General features: G+C 36.6%; 1 protein-coding gene across 2 annotated transcripts; it reads right to left on the reverse strand.

Annotated features, from left to right (window-relative positions):
• Positions 1 to 2,670: 2,670 nt before the first annotated feature.
• On the reverse strand, positions 2,671 to 19,528 carry ttf2 (transcription termination factor, RNA polymerase II). 2 transcript variants are annotated; one of them, XM_079619391.1, is made up of 23 exons: positions 19,226 to 19,528; positions 18,939 to 19,050; positions 18,685 to 18,771; positions 18,118 to 18,187; positions 17,033 to 17,998; positions 16,778 to 16,898; positions 15,571 to 15,750; positions 15,311 to 15,468; positions 14,805 to 14,886; positions 12,730 to 12,828; positions 12,417 to 12,567; positions 11,839 to 11,944; positions 11,526 to 11,710; positions 8,143 to 8,296; positions 7,491 to 7,582; positions 7,301 to 7,380; positions 5,528 to 5,664; positions 5,289 to 5,459; positions 5,127 to 5,179; positions 4,365 to 4,518; positions 4,142 to 4,224; positions 3,808 to 3,882; positions 2,671 to 3,059 (listed from the first exon to the last, which is right to left on the reverse strand). In XM_079619391.1, the coding sequence occupies exons 1-23, from the start codon at positions 19,251 to 19,253 to the stop codon at positions 2,915 to 2,917; spliced, it is 3,489 nt and encodes a 1,162-aa protein (XP_079475517.1). In that variant the 5' UTR covers positions 19,254 to 19,528; the 3' UTR covers positions 2,671 to 2,914. The 2 variants fall into 2 exon arrangements, 1 of the variants encoding a protein (XP_079475517.1); XR_013798422.1 differs by lacking the exons at positions 2,671 to 3,059; positions 3,808 to 3,882 and having other exon boundaries at positions 4,365 to 4,520; positions 5,128 to 5,179; positions 19,226 to 19,361.
• Positions 19,529 to 21,246: the final 1,718 nt, after the last annotated feature.

Raw genomic sequence — 21,246 nt, forward strand, 5'->3', positions numbered from 1 at the left:
TCAGCCTCAGGACAGAGACACCCACATCCACAGAATTCAGCCCAACCAAATTATTAATGCACAAAAGGAAAACTAAATTAGTTAAGACAAAATGAACTACAATGTTATTTGGCCCTAAACAGAGATTACACAACAGCAGAATAGCTGAGCACAGTCAGAGACCACAAACTGAGGAAAAATATGACAAGGTACAGTCTGAAGAAGGGCACAGGCGAGCTTGTTGCCCAGAAATAGGTTATGCCTGTAGCCTACTGTAGGCTACTGCAGCCAAACTGAGTAGGCCTAATATAAACAGAGCTACACTTCTTAACCACCTGCCCTAACTATAGCCTAATGAAATTCAAAAACACTTCTTTAACTTTTTGAAGTTGGGACAAATAATTTCAAATTTGGGAGAGAACGCACAAGCTCAATATTTACGTGGGGGAAAAAAGAGACTGCATTTCACTATAGCGGCAAAGTAGGCTACATAAATTCCTGCCAAGATGGAAGAGTCGACTAAACAGTGATGTGCCCATTTACTCACACATGCACACACACGGAGAGAGAGGAAGAAAGAGAGAAAGGAGGAGGAAACGGAATATTAACATTGTTGCTGTTTAATTACAATGGCGGATCTATCACGGCGGAGAAAATTAATCGTAGGCTAAATGGAGGTTTTAATCACAAGCTAGAATTCCAATCCCCGATTTGCTAATCTGTGTTTAAAATTAAGTGGTCAACACAACTTTATTTAAAATAAAACCCAGATCTAAACTTTGCTTAATTTAGGCTATTCCTTATTGGTGCAACACACCCTTAGCCACTAACAGATGTATAAGCACTTTCTTAAAACGTAAAATAATTATTCTTTAAATATTATATGCATATTGTATTACATTTCTTTATTGTTTTGGCTAAGATAAATGAAAATGTATTGTATAAAATTGCAGCTTTTACAGTTTATCCTTTTAGTTATAGTTTAACCTTGTCTTTTATTGTGTTCACTTGCAGCTATAGAAAAAACAATGATATTGCAATTTTAGTTTGGAGGGCTAATCTAATTTAAGAAGGTTTTGAGCCACAAAAGCATTGTTAGAGGAAAAAATACATTTGTATAATTAGACTTGATTCAAAACCTTAAGATACAGACTTTTCTAACCCTGGTCTTTTCTATAATTATAAATTGTTCATTCTAAAACCTGCTGATGTTTTGTCCATAGATAATCGGGTTGTCAGTTCTCTTTGGCGTCCCAATAATTTGGTTGTTGGTGTCCATGACTATTCAGCTTTGTAAAACACCCTTCAAGTCTCTATTTGAAGATGTATATGAAGAGGAGACAATAACATCTGCAGAGGAGGAAATGCGAAAGAGGGTACAAATAAGTGCTACGAAAAAAATGGAGACAATTTTTAATGCGTGCGAATATGGGAATGATTTGAATTGGACTAACTTGTCTAATGGACTGATTGACGTAATAATTGAAGAAGACCCTGCAGCACTGAAAGAGTCACCGCAGACGAACCAGAACCTTCCTCAGCCAAGCCAGAACACTCTTCAGGCAAACAAGAACCCACCTCTTCAAGCAAATCAGAAGGAGAAGAGAGAGAGGGTCGCAAAGTAGTACAAGTGTGATTTTAGTTTAACACTGGCACAGATTCAACAATTTAAATGAACTCAACATCCAGCGGCATTTCAATCATTCAAAGCACACCTAACCATGGATTATCCCTTAATGAAAACTTTTTTTTCTTTTTTTTTTAATATCTTTTTGTGTAAATATTAAAAAATAAATATTGAATTTGCGTTGTTGCACTCTATTATAGTGCAGGACCTCATACTAACAGTTATTTTCTTCTGCCTGAAAAGATGTGCGACTCATGTTTAATTTTTCTTTTAAGTTTTCATTCTGAACCACTGGTAGGTCATCTTGAGCAGGTTGGTAATTTTCTAATTTGCTCAAGACATTAGAAACTAGAACAAATAAATTAACCTGTTTGCTAACTTTAAAAACTTTGAGCCAAACTAAATGACATGCATTAATCTACGGACTGTCACTATGTGGTCATCTTTTTACTGTATGCTGTGTTGTTTTACATCTTATGGTGTACTTTTTGCTGCTTACCACAATTCGCTGCCCCTGAGCTTCACTTCACTGTTTGAAGAATAAAAATGATTTGTTTATAAAGTAAACGTCTGCTGACACACCGTCTCTCGGTCTACACTATTTCCTGTACTGTCAGAGTTGCAGCCTTGTCACAAGCATTTCAATGCCCAGGGAACCATGCGTAGGCTTTACAAATCAAATCACTTTTGTCAGGGACAGTGCCAATTCATAGTAACCTAAACATAAAAACATTATATGCCTACAAATGCGCACAGACTGAGGATAACTGACCATAGATAAATTAGAGAATTATCTGATAACATCTAGTAGTAACATCTAGTAATGGTTACTACTGTCTTAGTCTGTGATGTTAAAACAACAAGGAGCCAGTGCTGTAGCTTATACTTTTTTCCCCACCGTTCCACAGCGATCCAGAAAATGAGACTTACTGTAATTTAGAGAACATACACATATACAGAATTATACACCTAAAATATAGATGAATAAAATGTACACACATACAATATAATTTATAGACATAAAATAATATATAATAGAAACAAATAATTTAACACCAATAGGTGCCTTTAACTTTTTATGGGGAGTCACTATTTCTTAAATCAAATCTCGTATTTCATATGCTTTAGACCTTTTATATTACAGCTGAGGAACAATTAAAAAAGACAGACAATTACCTAATGACATTCCTTAAATTTATTACATTTAAACATGCAGCATTTGAAAATAAAGGCTTTGCTTTCATGACAAAAACAAAAGTAGATAAAATTATGTTAGATTAACATTTACTTTTTGAAAAGAAACGCACATCATACACCAAAGATGACCCTGAGATCTGCCAGAGACAGTTTAGTGAATGAGGATCCAGTTCCAGACAAAACTTTCTGAGCCAGCTCCTTCTTCTTCTCCTGTAGAGAAGAGATCTTGTCTTCCACTGTCCCGTCACACACAAACCTGTGGGTAGATGGAACCACATGGCACTATCAACTAACAGATAATCTACGGTGTAAAGTACGTTTTTAGAATTGTAAAATGACTGTAAACGCAAGACATAATATATATTTTTTAGTTAAGCCTCAGGGAGCACACTCATGGACCGCCCACAAACTATTCACTGACGATTGTCGGAAAACTGGCAGTTCTGATCGGATTATCTGGCTTCTACGTAATATCTGTCTGTCAGGATGCAGCAGTCTGATTGGAAATGAATGGGTGTTCAAAATGGTCCATGTAGATTCTGTACAATGAGAGTCCTCAAAGCAAGTCTTATTTTACAAGATTAGTGAAGTCAAATATTTGAAAGAGTTTAATTCAATCTTAAGGTGTATAACTATTCAGTTTACTCAGTGATATAACCAGGCTCATGACTTTTGGATGGAAATTAATTCTGTAAAAATTTTCCCTAATTTCTTCTGTTTTCTGTACAGCCAAACAAAAGCAACACAAATGGTACAATTATTTTTTTTAAATGCTAGGCTATGCCTTATAAACCTTTGACTGCCCCTGACCTGTAGTTGATGGTGTTATATGTTGCTAAAATATGAACTGCAAGTCAAAAAGTCAGGCTATATGTCACTGTTGTGCAGATTTCCATCAGCTTCTTGTGAGCTGATTTGCTTGCACGACAGAAAACTACTTATTGCAATATTACTGTATAATTTAAAATGTTTATTACTGAACAAAAGCAACATCAACCCCTCACCTGTGAATTGTAACATCCCGGCATTGTCCCACCCTATAGATCCGATCACAGGCCTGGTCCTCTAGTGCTGGGTTCCTGTGAAGGAAGGTCCAGTTTATTTAGAAGGTCCATCTAGTCTCTTCAGAGCATACCAACTTGCAGTATAAACCGAAGCAGATGAGTTTGTGTTTTAATGTTGATTTTATTTGGTAATAGCTTAGAACCTTGCAACTGACTGCCCTCCTAATATTCAAGAATTCAAACAAGCAGTTGGAGGCATTCATGATCTATTTTTAATGTAAAAATTTACATTAAGCATCATTAAAAACTTTTGAGGACTTATGAAGTGGCTCACCAATGCATGTCGATGAGGAACAGATGATTCCCTCCAATCAGATTGATCCCCACACCTCCAGCACACAGAGACACCAGCATCACCTGCAATGAGCAGAAGGCTTCTTCATTTCAATGGAAACAGCAACTGAGAACACCAGCAGTCATCAAATAAATGTTTGTCTTATTAAACCCTCTCAATATTAAACCCTCTCTTATTAATGATTCTCAATGTGATCACATACCTGTGGTCCTTTAGGGTTAGTGTTGAACTCCTCCACTAGGTCCATTCTGCGTTTGGGATTGACAGTGCCATCAATTACCGCAAACGTCAGACCCATTTTCTTCAAGTGAACAGCAACAATGCGCAGCATGCTGGTCCACTGAGACACAATCACACTGCCAATCCAAAATGAACACTCATCAAATACCAAATGCAAGTAAAAGTCAAATAATCTGACCCTCTAGACTGTGAAATATTCAGTTAATTATTTGATAAATTACCAAGACCTTTCCACTAATTCACTATTTTATAAATCATTTTTGGCAGATTTTAATTTGTATGTCAGATACCCATCATTTGAATAAATAAATGACAATTTTATGTTTAGTGTACAAAGGACTGTGATTATGCTGGCTTGCAGGTTTTACTATACACAGCAGAACAAACTATATACCCATTCATACATTTTTATGTGTCCAAATGTATATTTACTGAATTATTTTCCATTACTTAAAAAAAAAAAAACTGGATAATTCCCTAAATAAAACCATGAATATTTCTCAAAAGGAAGCCACCAAAATTAGAAAAAAATATAAGAAATACACAACGTGTCAATTTTTTATGCAGTTTTATCAAGATATGGAGACTAGTTTGAATTTGACACAATGATCTGTGTCACAAATATGCAAAGAAAAAACAATAAATTAAATTGTCAAAAATATTTATAATGGATGGAAAGACATATTTAGCCAGTTACCTATAGCACTGCCATCAGTTGACATACCTTTTTTGAGCTTTCTTTCTAATTTCTTTTAATTCTGTCAGAATGGCTGAAATCTGAAAAAAAATTATATTTTAAAAAATACATATTTTATAATAAAATATAATAGAAGCTCATATACTGCAGATACATTAGACACAGCAGGGTACGGCAGAGGATGTTCACCTTAGTGCTTTCACGTGTGTCCTGGAAGAGCTCAGAGGAGAATCGAGTGCCATTGAGAGAGACGGTGTCTTTAGGGTCAGAGTCTGAGGGCTCAGAGAGAGACAGAGCACACAGCTGCTCTTCTAGAGACAGAGCTACACCATCCCCCTGCAGCTCTGTCTGATCTAGAGTCTGGAAAAACACACATCAGTATGTGAACAAGAGCATTAAGTGTGTGTGAGACAGTGAGGGAACATCACCTTCTTGAGCAGAGACAGGTGGCAGCAGCACTGCCTGAGACGCAGCAGCAGTGACAGGATGTGGATGGTGCTGGAGGCCTGAGGCTGCTGAGAGGAAGACTGCGAGTTCTGCTGAGACATCCCAAACTCCCGTGCAACTGAGACACAGGCACAATCATTACAGGGAAACTATAATACTGCCAATCTACATCAAATATATTTTATATTGTCTATCATGTTACAAATATGAAAAGAGAAGATCAATTAGACAAAATGCCTTTGTTTTTTCCCTATTTAATGAACTGTGTATTGTATTGTATTGTATTAAAATACAAGGTTTAATACAATACAAAGTGTATTAAACCTCTCCATGGCCACTCATGTGTACAACATTCCCAGGTGTACAAGCCATTAATAATTTAGCGAGTCAATGGTTAAACCTCATCGTATTTAAACTGCCAATTTTGGAACATGTAACTGAAGCTTAAGACTGAAAACGTAAGACTTAAAGGTCCCATGACATGAAATGTTCACTTTCTGAGTTTTTTTAACATTAATATGAGTTCCCCTAGCCTGTATATGGTCCCCCAGTGGCTAGAAACTCCAATCGGTGTAAACCGAGCTTTGGCTATCTTTCTCTGCCTTTGAGAAAATGAAATCTCAGATGGGCTGATCTTGAATCTTCCCCGTATGACGTCATACAGGGGAAAGGACCAAGGTTACCTCCCCTTTCTCTGCTTTGCCCACCCAGAGAATTTGGCCCGCCCATGAGAAAATGAGCTAAGCGAGCGCAACAGCAAGAGACATCATAGCTTGCAAACGAGCGAAAACTTCCCAAAGTTTTGTATGGTCCAAACATTTCACCGACGACTGTTTCCTCAACTTGGGCCAATACAGAGCTGGCCTCGATGAACGTCTGAAAATAAATCGATCGAGCTACCAAGCAACAATTTCTGATGTGTAATTGTTCAAGTTCAGACAGATAATCTTTCTCTCAAAATCGTTCAATACTGTTTATGCATGAGTAAGTCAAGCCAGTGACTAAAATATCAACTTCACATTGTTTCTTTTAGTAGGATGAAAATAATCGTATTTAAATTGTGAATAAATTATATACAGAAAGCGATCAAAGAACAATCTTTCCACACAGCGCAAGTTTATCTGGACACTTGCCAAACTCGTTATGAAATCAATGACGCACGTTACACTGCACAACGAAGCTCTTACTGTATTTACATCATCGTGTTCGCATTGGTGAAAGCATTAGAGAGAGTGCAGAAACTGCGGTGCGATAAGATTGGATCATTTTCGCGATCAACAGACCGTCATCTGCTTGCTCAATGCTCATCACGGCAACATTTTATGAGATGGGAATAGATCTAAATACTTAAAAAACTCCTCACGATTCGTTAATCTCGATAGCTGTAATAGTAAAAACTAATAATAGCTGTAGAAAAAGCATTCGAGAGAGTTTCACATGTATATGTTGCCATTTCATATGCAAGCATGTCAGCCAATCACAGCAGTGGCCGGTTACACTGAAGTCTCACAGCAGACACGCTCCTTCAAACAGAGCGTTCAAATCAGAGGCTAAAATCAGGCTAGGAAAAATGCCTTTTATTTCTAAATTATGACTATTTTTGATCTAAAAAACATACTAACATTATAAGGGCAACCCTGGAAACATTATAAAATAATAAAATAACCCCATGTCATGGGACCTTTAACAACATAATAAACACTTGCTAATATTCAGTCCTTAGTTAAGAACATGTTATGACAGAGACTGCTTGCCTTTCTCAAAAGGATTACTATTGTCTGCCTTTTTAGTGTTTCCTTCTTCATGTCTTTTAAGATAGTTTTGAAGTGTGGACCTGGGGGGGGGAAGAAGACAAGCCAATGTCCATATGAGATACCATGCACGCAACACATTAAGAAATGTACTGAATATGCATAACAACTGGGGTTCAGTGACATGGTATACCTGGATTGTGCAAACACAACATCATATACAGCCTGCTCATCTTCAGACAGCTTCAATCTGTGAACCTCGCAGGTCCGATCAGGCAGAGAAACCTGAAACAAAAGCACAAACGTTATAGGATTCCTTCAGGTAACAAATAAATCTGCATAATCTTTTTTTGCCATTTGTGATAACAGATCACTTAAGATTTTATAGAGATTACACTCACAAAAAATGCTCACAATATAAGTTTCCAGGACATTTTATTAATTTTCAGGTAAGGAAACTACAATTTAAAAAGTCCCTAATAAAGCTTTTCAAAGCCTGAGGGTTATATTAATTTCAAGACTATGAAAACTACACATTGTGTGTGTGTGTGTGTGTGTGTGTGTTTTATGAGGACACAAATTTGTATAGTATGTATTACACTGGTATTACAACTTAAACGTGGTTTATGAGGACATTTCATGAGTCCTCAATTCAAATAGCTTCAAAAACAATGTTTTAGTAAAAATGTAAAAATGCAGAATGTTTTCTGTTATGGGTAGGTTTAGGGATAGGGTCAGTGTAAGGGGATAGAATATACAGTTTGTACAGTATAAAAACCATCACGAGTATGGAATGTCCTCATAAGTATAGCAAAACAAACGTGTGTGTGTGTGTGTGTATGTACCAGTGGTTTTCCAGAAGAGTCCATCTGGTCTTTGGTCCTGCGAAGCAGCAATGCTCTGGTGAGGATGTTCAGTCTCTCTCCTCCTCTCTTTGAGCCATTATCCACTTGAGACTTCCACAGCTTAAACTCATCAAAAGGAGAGCATCTCAGAAACCTGCACAGCATGAGCAAAAACAACAGCAGTTAAAGTAGTCTGCCACATAATACATCTCCATGACGGACTGAATCGTTCAATCACTGTGCTGCAGAATCTTGGCCAACAGATACTTAGCTCTTGTTATTCACTCACTCGACTGAATCAACAATATCAGATTATTTATGAAATAATTTCACTGGATAACACTTGGGATCTTGTTACTCTCATTTCTATCCCAAAGAGAGAATTTTACAAACATTCTCCTCTTTCCTTTGCTTCCAATCCCTTCCTTTACTGAGGGGTTTATTAAGAAATAGAACATGAGAAATAAAATATTTCAGTTAATGCAATCTTTTATTTAATATCAAAGTGACGACTTATTTAGTAAAGGTAAGTGAGATCGGATTTCTCTCTCATCATAGAAGAGATGGATTGGAATGAAGGTGTAACTTTGCTAAACTATATCCAGAAACATCTTACGAAATACAAAACGCATGTTGATGTCAGGTTTAATTGAATGTTCAAAATGTTCATGCATATATTGTGTCTCATTGTCCAGCATGTTCTGACAGGCAGCAAAAATGTTTGACATAAGGCGAAAAAAAAAAAAGTTTGGCATATCTGATTCATATCCATTTTTTTTTTGTATTCCGAGCAGAAAAAAACATGGCTTTTGAAATGTACCCCATGTGTTGTTTGACATCTGATAAAATCTGATTTTTTGGAATGTGTGTTTTTTGGGAGACAGTTTTATCCAAAGAGACTAAGCTATACATTCCATTGTGATGGCATTTCCCAGGCCCATGTCATCAACTTGACATCAATTTTTATTATAAATAAAAATAGTATTAACAATTTCAATGAAACCTTTTCACAGACTGTGATGACATTAACCACAGTTATTAACATCATAAATCTAGCAATGTTTATATATATATATATATTTTTATGTACACATTAGTTACACTATCATTTGTGTTATACATTACATTGGTGTTAAAATAATAATAATAAAAAAGCTGAGGGAGTGACAGTAAATTCTCTCTTTTCTGACTGATATAAATAATATTTCTATTTCTTTATTTTTTTGCTATTTTGAGAAAGTTATGGAAACATTGTCATGGATATATTCTTGTGCTACTGGAGCAAATGGGAAAACAAAAAACATATTTACTCCCATCTCTGAGGACCATGGACATGTGAGAAGGGTCCATATACTTAATTTCATGGTGAAAAATTGTCTTTATGCAGACTATAAACAGAACTGGCTGTAGTTTAATATTAGGCTTCAAGAGTTTTCCTGCATTATGATAGATAATTGCTCAGCTCTCCAGAATAATTGTGTTATTGGTCAATTGCATCACTCCATGATCAAATACCACTAAAACTTAACCCAGGCAACCCAAAAAGGCAACCATTTTGCTACATTGCTTTGGTAGTTGTGTTTTTCTCGTATCAGCTGTATTTTTTATTTTCACATAATAAAAAATAATACAAATATTTAGTGACCATTTCCACTGATTTATTGAACAAGTATAATATGTATATGCTGCCTCTGGGCATGAATTTTTATGTATGCATCTATAACTATCCCTTTAAATACAAATATACAACATATACACAATTTATCTTCCTTTGAAACCAGGAGATAAAGGTGTTTTTAATTCACTCTTGTTGTGTTCAGATAATGTTAAAGAGCTGGATGCCTCACAGTCTGGTTCTGACAGACAGAGATTATGACTAACGGCGGTTTCACACCGCAAGCGTCAGCGGCGCGTGAGCCGAGCGTCAGCGTAACTACATCGCCACTGCTGCTGCAGAGTATTCTGGAAGCGTTTGTGCAGCGTCACAGCAGCAGCTCCAAAGCGTGTTTTCTCTAATAAACGCCGACAGAAGAACCATTTCAAACAATGAAATATTTCAAAAAATAAACCAGTATTAAAAAAATTTCATTACAACTTTGTAAATAGTGCTCTTTTGAGAAATGCATGTTTTCTATATCATTTTTTATTGTAATTGTATAGTAAAATTCTTCCTTAAAATCACTTGTTCATGTTTCATGTATAAAAATGGACTGAACTGGACGGTAAAAGACAGGGGGGACAGCAAAGACAGCAAACTCAGGTTTTATTTGGGTATTGCTAGAGCCTATACCTGTCCGAGTATTACATAATACACTAAAAGAAAGTTTACCATATTTTCTGGCTAGTGTACTTTATTTATTTTTATTATCACAACCATAGCCTACTTTCACTCAAACTGAAATAAGAACAAGTTTAAATGGGTAAATTTTCTATAGCCTATATTTTTGAGTCTTAAGACTCATTTTCTTTTCTGACATAGCCTACTCCAGTTCTTGTTAAAACACACTAGACATGCAAGTTCTGTGCATTTTGGGCACTTGTGTGAAATCATATTTATTTTGTCCATCAAATGTGTGCTTTCACATTAATTGAGCAGGAGCAGCGCAGCAAAAATAGACTCTGCGCCGAAACGATCGCGGTGCTGCTGCTGACGCGCCGCTCCCGCGCTGCTCCTGCTGCCAGTGTGAATGCACTCATTGATTAACATGCACGATGAAAAAAATACGCGCCGCTGACGCTTGCGGTGTGAAACCGGCGTTAGGCATAAGTCATGCTCTGCCCAAAATCATTCACTAATTCTCTATTTACTACATCATAGTCAATGTCTATCATTCAAATGCCTCAGTCATTCATTCATTCATTCATTGTCAAATCTCCATATGAGGAAAGAGTAAAAATGTGTGTATTCAGACAGCTGTAAACACTGTTGAGCACGGTGTGTGGCCTTACATACATGTTGTGTCCTGAACTATGGAAAAAATCAACTTAAAATTAGATATGACTGATCAGATTAAGATGCACTATATTCCTCAGCTCGAACAATAGAGTATGACGCCAGCAAAGCCGAGAACAGGTGTTAGACATCAGAGGCATTGCATGAACTGATGAAATGTATAGCTTAGTCTCTTTGGATAAAACTGTCTACCAAAAAACAAACACATTCCAAAAAATCTGATTTTATCAGATTTCAAACAACATATGGGGTAAATATCAAAAGCCAAGTCTTTTTCTGCTCAGAATACACAAAAAAATATAGATAGTATTCAGATATGCCAAACAAATATTTTTTTTTGCCTTATGCCTACATATTTTTGCTGCCTGTCTGAACAAAGTCCTGGGATATGTCTCGAAATGTAGCAAGAAAAAGCCAAAACTGATCGTACTTGAGCAGTGAATACATATCCAGCAGGTTGTTCTGAATGGGGGTTCCAGTGACAGCCCAGCGGGATCGGGCCCGTAGTTTACACACCGCCATGGACGTCTGGACCTTAGGGTTCTTAATGTTGTGAGCCTCATCGAGTATCACACGTGCCCAAGCAACACGTAAAAGAGGAGACAGGTCTGAGCCCTACAACCAGAAGAAATAGCTACTTAAAGCAACTTTTGGTACTGGGACAACAAAACTAACAGGTCCAGGCCCTCAAACATCTCAGCCAATCTAATGAACTATTCAAATGTTGTGGTCTCTATTCATACCACATGATCAGAGTCCCGAGAGGGTTTATCAGCATCCTCCTTCTGCACAGGGATCTCCTTAGAGACCAGACTGTACGTAGTGATCACCACATCATGCTCAGCAAGGCTGGTGGAGACACAGAATGGCAAGACAGGAACAGAGATTAAGATAAAAAAAAGACAACAGGAAATTATGAGAGCTGATTGAGGCTGATTGCACAGTGACCAAAAAAGTATTTGGACACTTAAAAATGTATGTTGTTTGAGAAAAATAAATAAAATAACCAATACCAATAATAATGCAGTGAGATTTATTTTTAAATAAATGTAGTAAAAACCTGAGGGGAGCAGACTTCAACAACTGTGCATTTTTTTGTGGATCTATTGAGTAAATAATTGTCACATGGTTTGGTATTTTGTTTTTAATGTATTAGCAATTTTACATGTTTGTGCAACTGAAGTGTCAAAGTCATTTTTGGCATCACTAAAAGTGTATGCATGTGAGTTTCATCATGCAATATGTATGATTCGCTAAATGCTTCACAGATATGTGTATATGGTCCTTCTGCTGCTGGTGTGTATGTAAGTGCGTGGCCTACATGCTTGAACTCCTCTGTCGGTTGGGGCCGTGGTACAAATACACACTGAGGCGACTACTCTTTATACGCTTGTCAATCTCGTTCTTCCAGTGATGCACCAGAGAAGCAGGACAGATGATTAACGTCCCCTGAGAAGCCACTATAGTGGAATCTGAGGATGGTAATTATGATACATACAATTCTGCATCTGTTAGAGTATACAACAGCTTTGAGAATAGCAGGCATGGCAGAAAGCCCTAATCAAAACACACCCACACATACCCACACACAAATTGAACATTAAGAGTTTGAGCTATTAATCATTGATGGATACCATTTTTAGAGATCCATTCCTCCAGTTTTTCATCCTTCTTCTTCTGAGACAGAATGAGAGAGATCATTGTGAGGGTCTTTCCCAGGCCCATGTCATCAGCTAAATAAATAAATAAAATAAAAATAATACATTAACAAGTTCAATTAAACCTTTTCACAGACTGTTGACATTTCCACAATTATTAATATCATAAGTCTAGCTATGTTTTTATATATATATTTTTTTAATTATGTACATTTGTAACACTATAATTTGTGTTTTACATTACATTGGTGTTAAAAAAAAAAGCTGAGGGAGTGACAGTAAATTATCTCTCTTTTCTGACTGATATAAATAATATGTAAAAAAAAAAAAAATTCCACTGAAAGTTGAGAAAGTTATGGAAACATTGTCATGGATATATTCTTGTGCTACTGGAGCAAATGGGGAAACAAAAATCATATTTACTCCTATCTCTGAGGACCATGGACATGTGAGAAGGGTCCATAGACTTAATTTCATGGTGAAAAATTGTCTTTATGCAGACTATAAACAGAACTGGCTGTAGTTTAATATTACATACATTATGCTCAGCTCTCCAGAATACTGGTTTGTTATTGGTCAATCGCATCACTACATGATCAAATATCACTAAAACTCAGGCAACCCTTTTGCTACATAGCTTTGGTTGTTGCATTTCTCATATAAGCTGTATTTTTATTTTCACATAATATATATATATATATATACGGTATATATATATTTTTTACTAAAATTTTTACTAAAAGTAACGTATATCACTTCATATCAAACGTCCTATCACTTCATATAATTTATCTCCCTCTGAAACCAGGAGATAATTGTGTTTTTAATTCACTCTTGTGTTCGGATAAGGTTAAGAGCTGGATGGCTCAGTCTGGTTCAGATAAATCAGGGAAAGACAGAGATTATGACTTAGAGTCCGCGGTCAGCCTATTTTCACGATCAAGTAAGCAATCTGGGGGTTATGTTTGTACTGTAATATTCTTTATCTGTGGTCCTATCAGGCCTCTATTTCACGCTTGCAGTTAGTTATGAGTAATCATATGTCTCCTATTTTGGCCTCATTTGGGTGGCTCCTGGTTGAGCTCAGGATAAAATACAAGGTCCTGCTGTGTGTTTTTAAAGCAGTGCATGGAATGACTCCATTTGTTTATGACATCACATCACTGACATCAACAAACAAACGTATTATTTCATGGATGTATTTAAACCTTAAAGGGGATCAAGTTTTCCGTTGTGGGTCTGAGGCTCGCATCTGCCAATAGTTTCTGTAAAGTTTGTGTAAAAATTTTATTTTTATTTTAAGGAGTAGGGCACTAGTGTGTGAGTTTTTAAGGGGATAGTTCACCAAAAAATGAAAATTCTTTCTTCATTTACTCATCCTCATGCCATCCCTGATGTATGACTTTCTTTCTTCAGTCCATCTCGTGAACACTCGTATGACAGTACACTGGAAGCATTGATTTATAGTTAAAAAGTAAAAAATTGGTCATTTCTTACACATACCTATCGTTTTGCTTCAGAAGACACCGATGCATCCACTGAGGTCATATGGATTACCGTCATGATCGATCTGTGTGGTTTTTGAAGTGTCATATTAGGGGAAGCCATTCAATGGCATTACATGGATTCACAGAAATTGATTATTTCCCTAAAATATTTTGGTTTATCTGTAAAATATTTGTTTACCTGAAGAAAGAAAGCCAAACACATAAGTAATACATGATGTAAATATTGAGAGAGTTTTCATTTTTGGGTGAACTGTACCTTTAACTGATACCATCGATGATTCATCTTGTTTTAAGTTTTATTGTATTTTTTGTGTTTGTAGAATTTGGGTCTACATGTGCAGTTGTAAAATGCTTTATAAATAAATTAAATTAAATTAATGAATAATGTAATGTTAAAAAAACCTTGACAGTGTGATGCAAGATCCTATCACATTGGGATCCTGATCATCTTCTCAGGGATTATTTTTCAGTAATGACTGGCTGAATAAATAACATAACATGTTAAATTGAAAAAAACATTCTTATAAGAGCACTGAGTATTACCCAAAATTCCTCCGCATGGTTTCTGTGTCTCTCTCCACAGAAGCCAGGCCAAAGCTCTCCTCTGATGAGGCAACAGCTCCACCTTGAGAAGATCATCATGACAAAGTCACGGTTTAATCATGTTTTTTTTTTTAACCTTACAAAGACACATATACTCATAGTAACTAAGTACAAGATCATCAATATTTTGATTTGGTTTCCTCCAAAGAGAAACACTGTACATGTTTAGTGCATATCTGCTACAATTGAAAAAAGAAAAGAAAAAGAATTGTGCCAATGTTTTAAGTACAGTATAATAGATGATCTCCTAGCTAAAACACACACAAAACAATACATTTTATTTCATGAGGTCGTTCTTATAGCAATAGCTGTATAAATACATTTCTGTAAATTAGACTATGATGGTATTATGGTGCGTTTAGTCACCCTTTATAACCAGTTTTATAACCATAAGAATTAATGAATGGGATACACAGAATACTGATTTATAGTCTGAACTGACTTGCCTTGATTCCTTTGGGATCCTGTACCTCTGTGTCTTCTGTAGGGCAGGACTCCAGTGAGTCGTGCAGATGGTCGATGACCTCAGTGGTGGCATTGCGGACAGCCAGCAGTCTGTTCTCAGTCATCCTGCCACCATAGAAAGCCTGGCTCTGAGGATTCACTGAAGAGACAACCGGCCAAATCAGTACATCAATACACTTACTAATGAAATGGGCACAGAAAACATCAATTTGTAAGAGAAGAATGAGATTAAACACTATACCTCCATACATCTGGGTGTAGCCTTGGCTCAGGTTCAAGCCCAGCGAGGCACCAGAGGATTCCTTCAGCATGGGAGCTGGAGCTGTGGGCAGGAGGATGGTGCCTCCAGGACGACTGAATGGATTGGACAGGCTGTGTGTGGGCTTAAGTTCTGCCTCTGCTCGGTCTTTATCTTGAGACTCTACATTTAAATAATTAGATGAATTCATTTATATTTCAACAGTTTTTCCACAGTATGATGGTATTAAGTTTATAAAGCTAAATTATTATTAATGCATGTTAAACATTACATTTTTGTCCACCAAATTATATTTTACAACTTTGAACACTTTAGTTGTTTTAAAAAAAAGTTTAAATTTTTTTTCAAAAAGTTATCTTATTGAGTTATTGACCTTGACACACAGTCATGAGGGTCTGTGGGGGTCTTCTCTATGATACTTCCTGATTTCCCCCCTGTGTTAGTTATAACAAATGATTTTGCAAAGGCAAAAAAAGTTTTTCAAAAATTGACAAACAAAGCCATAAATCAGTTTTCTAAGAAATAATAATCAAATATTATGCTCAATCATTTTAATTTTTTTAATTTTTATGAAAATGTAATTTCATTCCTATATTGAGGCTTTTTCATTTATTATCGTATTGGGATAGTTGTATCACCCTAACATTTACACTTCCGTTTAAAGTTTGAGGTCTAAGATTTTTTTAAGCTTGATTGAATAGAAAGATCAAAAGGAACTTACCTGAAACGGAAATGTTTTGTAACATTTTACAGGTTTCACAGACAGGGCTTAGACTAAGCAAGAATTAGGCCTTAGTTCAATTAGGACATTTAAGTAACTTTTATAAACGTGCCTTAGAAAAAAACATTACTGATGTGCATCTTGAGATAATATTTTAAGATTGGTCAGTGCAAGTTTATTTTAGTTGAAACAGCTCAAACAAGCATTTTAGTCTAGGACTAGCTTACTGTAAACCTTGTCTGTGAAACCGGGGAAAATGTCTTTACTGTCACCTTTGATTGACTTAATGCATTCTTGCTGAATAAAAGTTTAATTTCGTTCTTTTTTTTTAAATTATTGACCCCAAACTTTTGAACGGTAGTGCATTCCACCCCTAAAAAATACCAAAATAAATTTTAATTTTAATTAAAACCATGCTCATTATAGCAGAGGCATATTCAAGTCGCATATGAATAGCATTAGTTTTACCAGAAAGAGAAGCTGTGGTCAAGCTCAGAGACCCCAGGGCCTCTTCCAGCTCCTTTACCTGACTCTTCAACCGCTCTCCTTTATCTGGCAGAGCAGACACATTCACCACTGAAAGAGTGGCCTGAGAAAAGATGGAGCACCGATAAAGGGATACAAATTTAGCGTTAGGCAACATAAGTTGAATCGAATTCGTATTTTATCACACTATTATTGTTACTATCACAGAACACTAACTGTACTTAAGAAAAAAAGCACCTTCTTCTGCTTGAGCTGGGCTGTGAGATGGCTGTGGAGGTCCTCGCACTGACCCTGGTCTTTAGAGGCAGGCTGGAAACCAGGGTAAGAGGTGAGTGTTTTCTGAACATGTGCAGCTGGAGTCGGAGCACTCTGCTGGGTGGGAGGCTGTACCGACACCAGCTGAACATCATCATCCTCATCACTCCACTCACCAAACCGCGCTATGCCCTTCTGGTCCTTCTCCTGACTCTGGTTTGGTACCGTCTTCTGAACATTGAGTGCGGAGGGCTTTTCAGAAACTGGCACATCCCGTAATGTGGAGCATGAAGGTGACTGGCTCTTGCTCTCCAGGCTTTGAGTTTTATCTGTAGCTGATTTTGAATTAGAAGTGCTTTGCTTGTTTGAGCAGTCATCCTTTGTTTTATTCTCTACTGAAGGTTTCTTATCACGTCCAGATGAGCTTTTTGAAGGGCTTTGTGCAGAGCTGCCTGTTTTTTTTGTAGGCTTCTGCTCCTGCGGGACTTTGATGCTGGTCTCCGATTCAGCCGGCCCTTGAACACTTTCCTTCACAGAGTTTGGACTCTCAGGGCACGTTTCGTCCTCAGTTGTGCTCTTCGGTCTCTCATCATCAGACACTCTCTTCTTTATCTTCATCCCAGCGGGAAGCTTCTTGGTCCTCCAGGACTCTGAACCTCCAGAGTCTTTACCCTCACTGTCCAACACACTTTGACCAACCGGGCCATTTTTATTATTCCCTTCCATCTCTGTTGTCTTGAAACGGCCTTCTTTCTTTTTAGCACTGCCATGATCTTCACCGTTCACATGTTTATTTTCACCTTTAACCTCCTTTTCAGCATCTGGATCCCTCCTGTGTTCTGAAGATTTGTCTTGTTTTGTCTTGACTTTAAAAGGGTTCCTGACTGGAGTGAGGCTGGAGGATTGAAAATCGTTGTCTGACAAATCAGTCCGTCTCTCAGGGTCTTTCTGCAAAAAGGTTGTAAAACAACTGAATTGTGGCAATAAATATATTCAAAAAGTCTTAAGACTGATTTACTTAATACAGTATATTGTGGACACAGATATATAAAAAAATAAAAAATAACCTCTCTCCATGGAACACACCCACACCACTTCTGTCCCTCAGTTTTTCCAAGCATACAGCGATAAAACAACCTAATTATGAAATAAATAAAATATTAATGGTATCGATTCATAATCTTCTTTTCACTGTTATATTACAAAGATTGTTTAGAGATTTTAAAAACATGACCAAAACAAAAGAATGAGTCTCCATGTGTTCAGTTGCTGTCATAGATGTTTAGAGAAGAGTTGTCTTGGATTTATGACTAGACAAACATATAACACTTGCTTATGAATTAGGCTAAGGAGATTGAGTATTTTTTATCTCCAAGTAACCACATTCATGTAGTGGAAAAGAACTCCTTGTATGGAACATTTATAGAATTATCAGAATTGTAGAAATAATACCAACTGAGTTTGCATATGATTTCAATAACTATGTTAATCAGTCATTACTGTATCCTCTCAATTGACCAAACCAAGTTCTTCATTGTTCGTATTTGTTTCTACTGGATCTGTCCTCCCCAACACTTCAAATTTTCAGTCTCACAGTAGGTATATAGTAGATAGGTATAAAGCATAACTCTTACTTGTATCTTTCCTGTTTTTCACTGTAAATTAGTGTTTGAAGTTCAACCATGGAGTCTTCATGCTGAAGGCAGTGAGATGGGGGTATCCTGAAGAACATACATGTCATGATATCCTCAGAGCATGGCAACACACTGACCCATAGGTACACATGAGAAACAAAACCACGTATTCCCATGTGAATGTGTCCATGGATATAGGGGAAATAAAATGATGCTGACATTATTATAATGCATAAAGGTGTAACGTTACTCACTCTGTGGGCAGTGAAAAGTTGCAGGGTGTTGCATCACGCGCAGTGCAAACATAGAAACTTTTGCCTTTATTCGGTCCTTCCTTTACACCAGTCTTCAACAGACATATACTGCCTGAATAACACAAATAGAATCAGCATTTTTTTCTAAATACTTTTTTTTTTTACATTCGCATCCATGCATTGTTGTCTGGAGCTAACGTTACAGCTTGTGAACACGTACGTTACTGCTTACAGAGTAAAACTGTTCAACAATAATCTTTACATTGATAAACGTGTACGGTACTCACCGTGTGTTTCACACAGAACTCTTTCCATCTTCTTATGACAGCGGCTTATTTTATTCACTCACCGGCTTCACTTTCACAATACAAACCAAACTGCCGCCGCTGTCGCGGTTTTGATGACGTAATATGTAATGTAGCCAATGCATGCATTACTGAAAAGACCAAACTAATGTATTTAAATTTGCACATCAGTAACAAAATTAGTAGTAGCTTTGGTATTTTTGCAGAAGCTTTGTTTACTATGGTACATTTAGTACGGGCATGTTGCCCTATTGACCAAACAAATAAATGCCAAATGTAATTTCTTCAGATATTCCAGCAGGTGGAGTCATGTGCACATGAATGGAAGTGACGCGTAGTTGTTGTTTTTGAATATGATTAAGGTTGTTGAGCATGAGCTAATTCACTGTGCTGCTCACACATAGTACTGTAGTCCGGCCTACTATATTTCCCTGCTAACAGCATGGGAATATTATGAATTTGATCTGCGTGAATATGCATACACCTTTGATAACCTAATGATTCATATAAAGTGCTAATAATATAGGCCTAGGCCTATAATGATAATCTATCCATTATATCTAATATTGAGCTATATACCTCACATTTTAACATTGTCTGGGCTAATAAAGTACCCTTTGTTCTGAATCTTCACCAGAAACGTTTTGTTATAGGCAGTTTTCTCCTGTGCACTGTTTAAGATATGAAATCACCTTCAAATATGACCTGTCATATTTTGCTTCAAACAGATAATCTCCCAGACTGCTTCACAATTTTTCAATACAACTTCTAGGTTCATCACCACCCCAAATAAATATCTTCAAAAAAATCGCCATTCAGCTTTCTTCAGGACACCTTTTCATGTAGCCTAGATGTTCTTTTATTAGGCCCACTTCTATACTTTTTATTACAAATATTTAAAGATTGCTCAACCTTCTTTTTATTTATTTATTTAACTATGGACAATCTTGAAATATATATTTTTTGAATAATTGGAAAGTATTCTGTACAAGCCACTATGGGCTTTTTATTTTCGTTATTTTTCTTAAAATGTACAGCTTTATTGCTTGAGTAGCCATTATGCAAAAATAATGAATAACCTGAACCACATGATTCCACTTTAATCTATAGTCACTGTTAAAAATGTAATAAATCTAAAATAAAAATAATTAAAATACATAAATGAAGAGGCTTTATTTGTGTTATGTCATGACTGTAAAACTTTTTAGGCAGTTCATCATTAGAACATTACTGCAGTAATCTATGTGTCCTCCAAACAACATTTGTATTTTCCAAGCCAGCATTTTTCTTTATAATGTATAAACAATGAATTATCTGAAGTCTCATTCTCAGGAGTGTGAACGCCTCAAAAGCACATGCTGACAATACAAATTTAAGCATCTGCTCAGCTTATGCTTCGTCTGAAGTTTCTCCTAACCAGGCAGGTAGCTACCATCTCTGCCTGCTACGAATAAAGAACTAATGAATTATTTGAAATGCCATCTGGAGCAGCAATATTTCTCATCGTCATGAAAAGGACACAAGAGGACGAGTGTTACTCATCTCAAGGATGAGTGAAAACCCATCAGTATGCAGTTAATAACTGCAAAAGCCACACACACTCACAGAGATGTAGACAGTGGCATTTAGAATATGGCTTTTAAGTGTTATTATATAACATGTTTTGACTTTTTCTGTGCTTTTTTACCAGGAAGAATAACTGTCAGAGTACCACTGACAGCAACTAAATACTGACCTTAGCAGGTGACCGTATCCATGGGTAACACAAACAAATAAATAGAGAACTCTCTCTGTGTACCAAAACTGGTGGTGATGACACAGTGACGAAATTGTTGTATTTAGGCAGACAGTCTGTTTGTGCTTCGCTTTGGGAGTCAGATGCTCCCTGAAAGACCAGGGAAATGACAAGTAAAAACAGAGTTTAGCTCACAGCTAGTGCTGAGCGACCATGAGTGCTAGCACAACAACAGACTCCTTAAATCCAAACACGTCCCCTAAAGTTT

This window comes from Phoxinus phoxinus, assembly GCF_949152265.1.
Source record: "Phoxinus phoxinus genome assembly, chromosome: 7".
NCBI classification, from domain to species: Eukaryota; Metazoa; Chordata; class Actinopteri; order Cypriniformes; family Leuciscidae; genus Phoxinus; species Phoxinus phoxinus.

Bases quoted from the DNA above. Each gene is read 5' to 3' on its own strand.
- ttf2 (XM_079619391.1), bottom strand. From the start codon at position 19,253: ATGGAAAGAGTTCTGTGTGAAACACACG. The intron at 19,051-19,225 runs GTGAGTACCGTA...TGTGTTATTCAG, and splicing joins AGTTCTGTGTGAAACACACG to GCAGTATATGTCTGTTGAAG. The intron at 18,772-18,938 runs GTGAGTAACGTT...TATGTTCTTCAG, and splicing joins AACTTTTCACTGCCCACAGA to GATACCCCCATCTCACTGCC.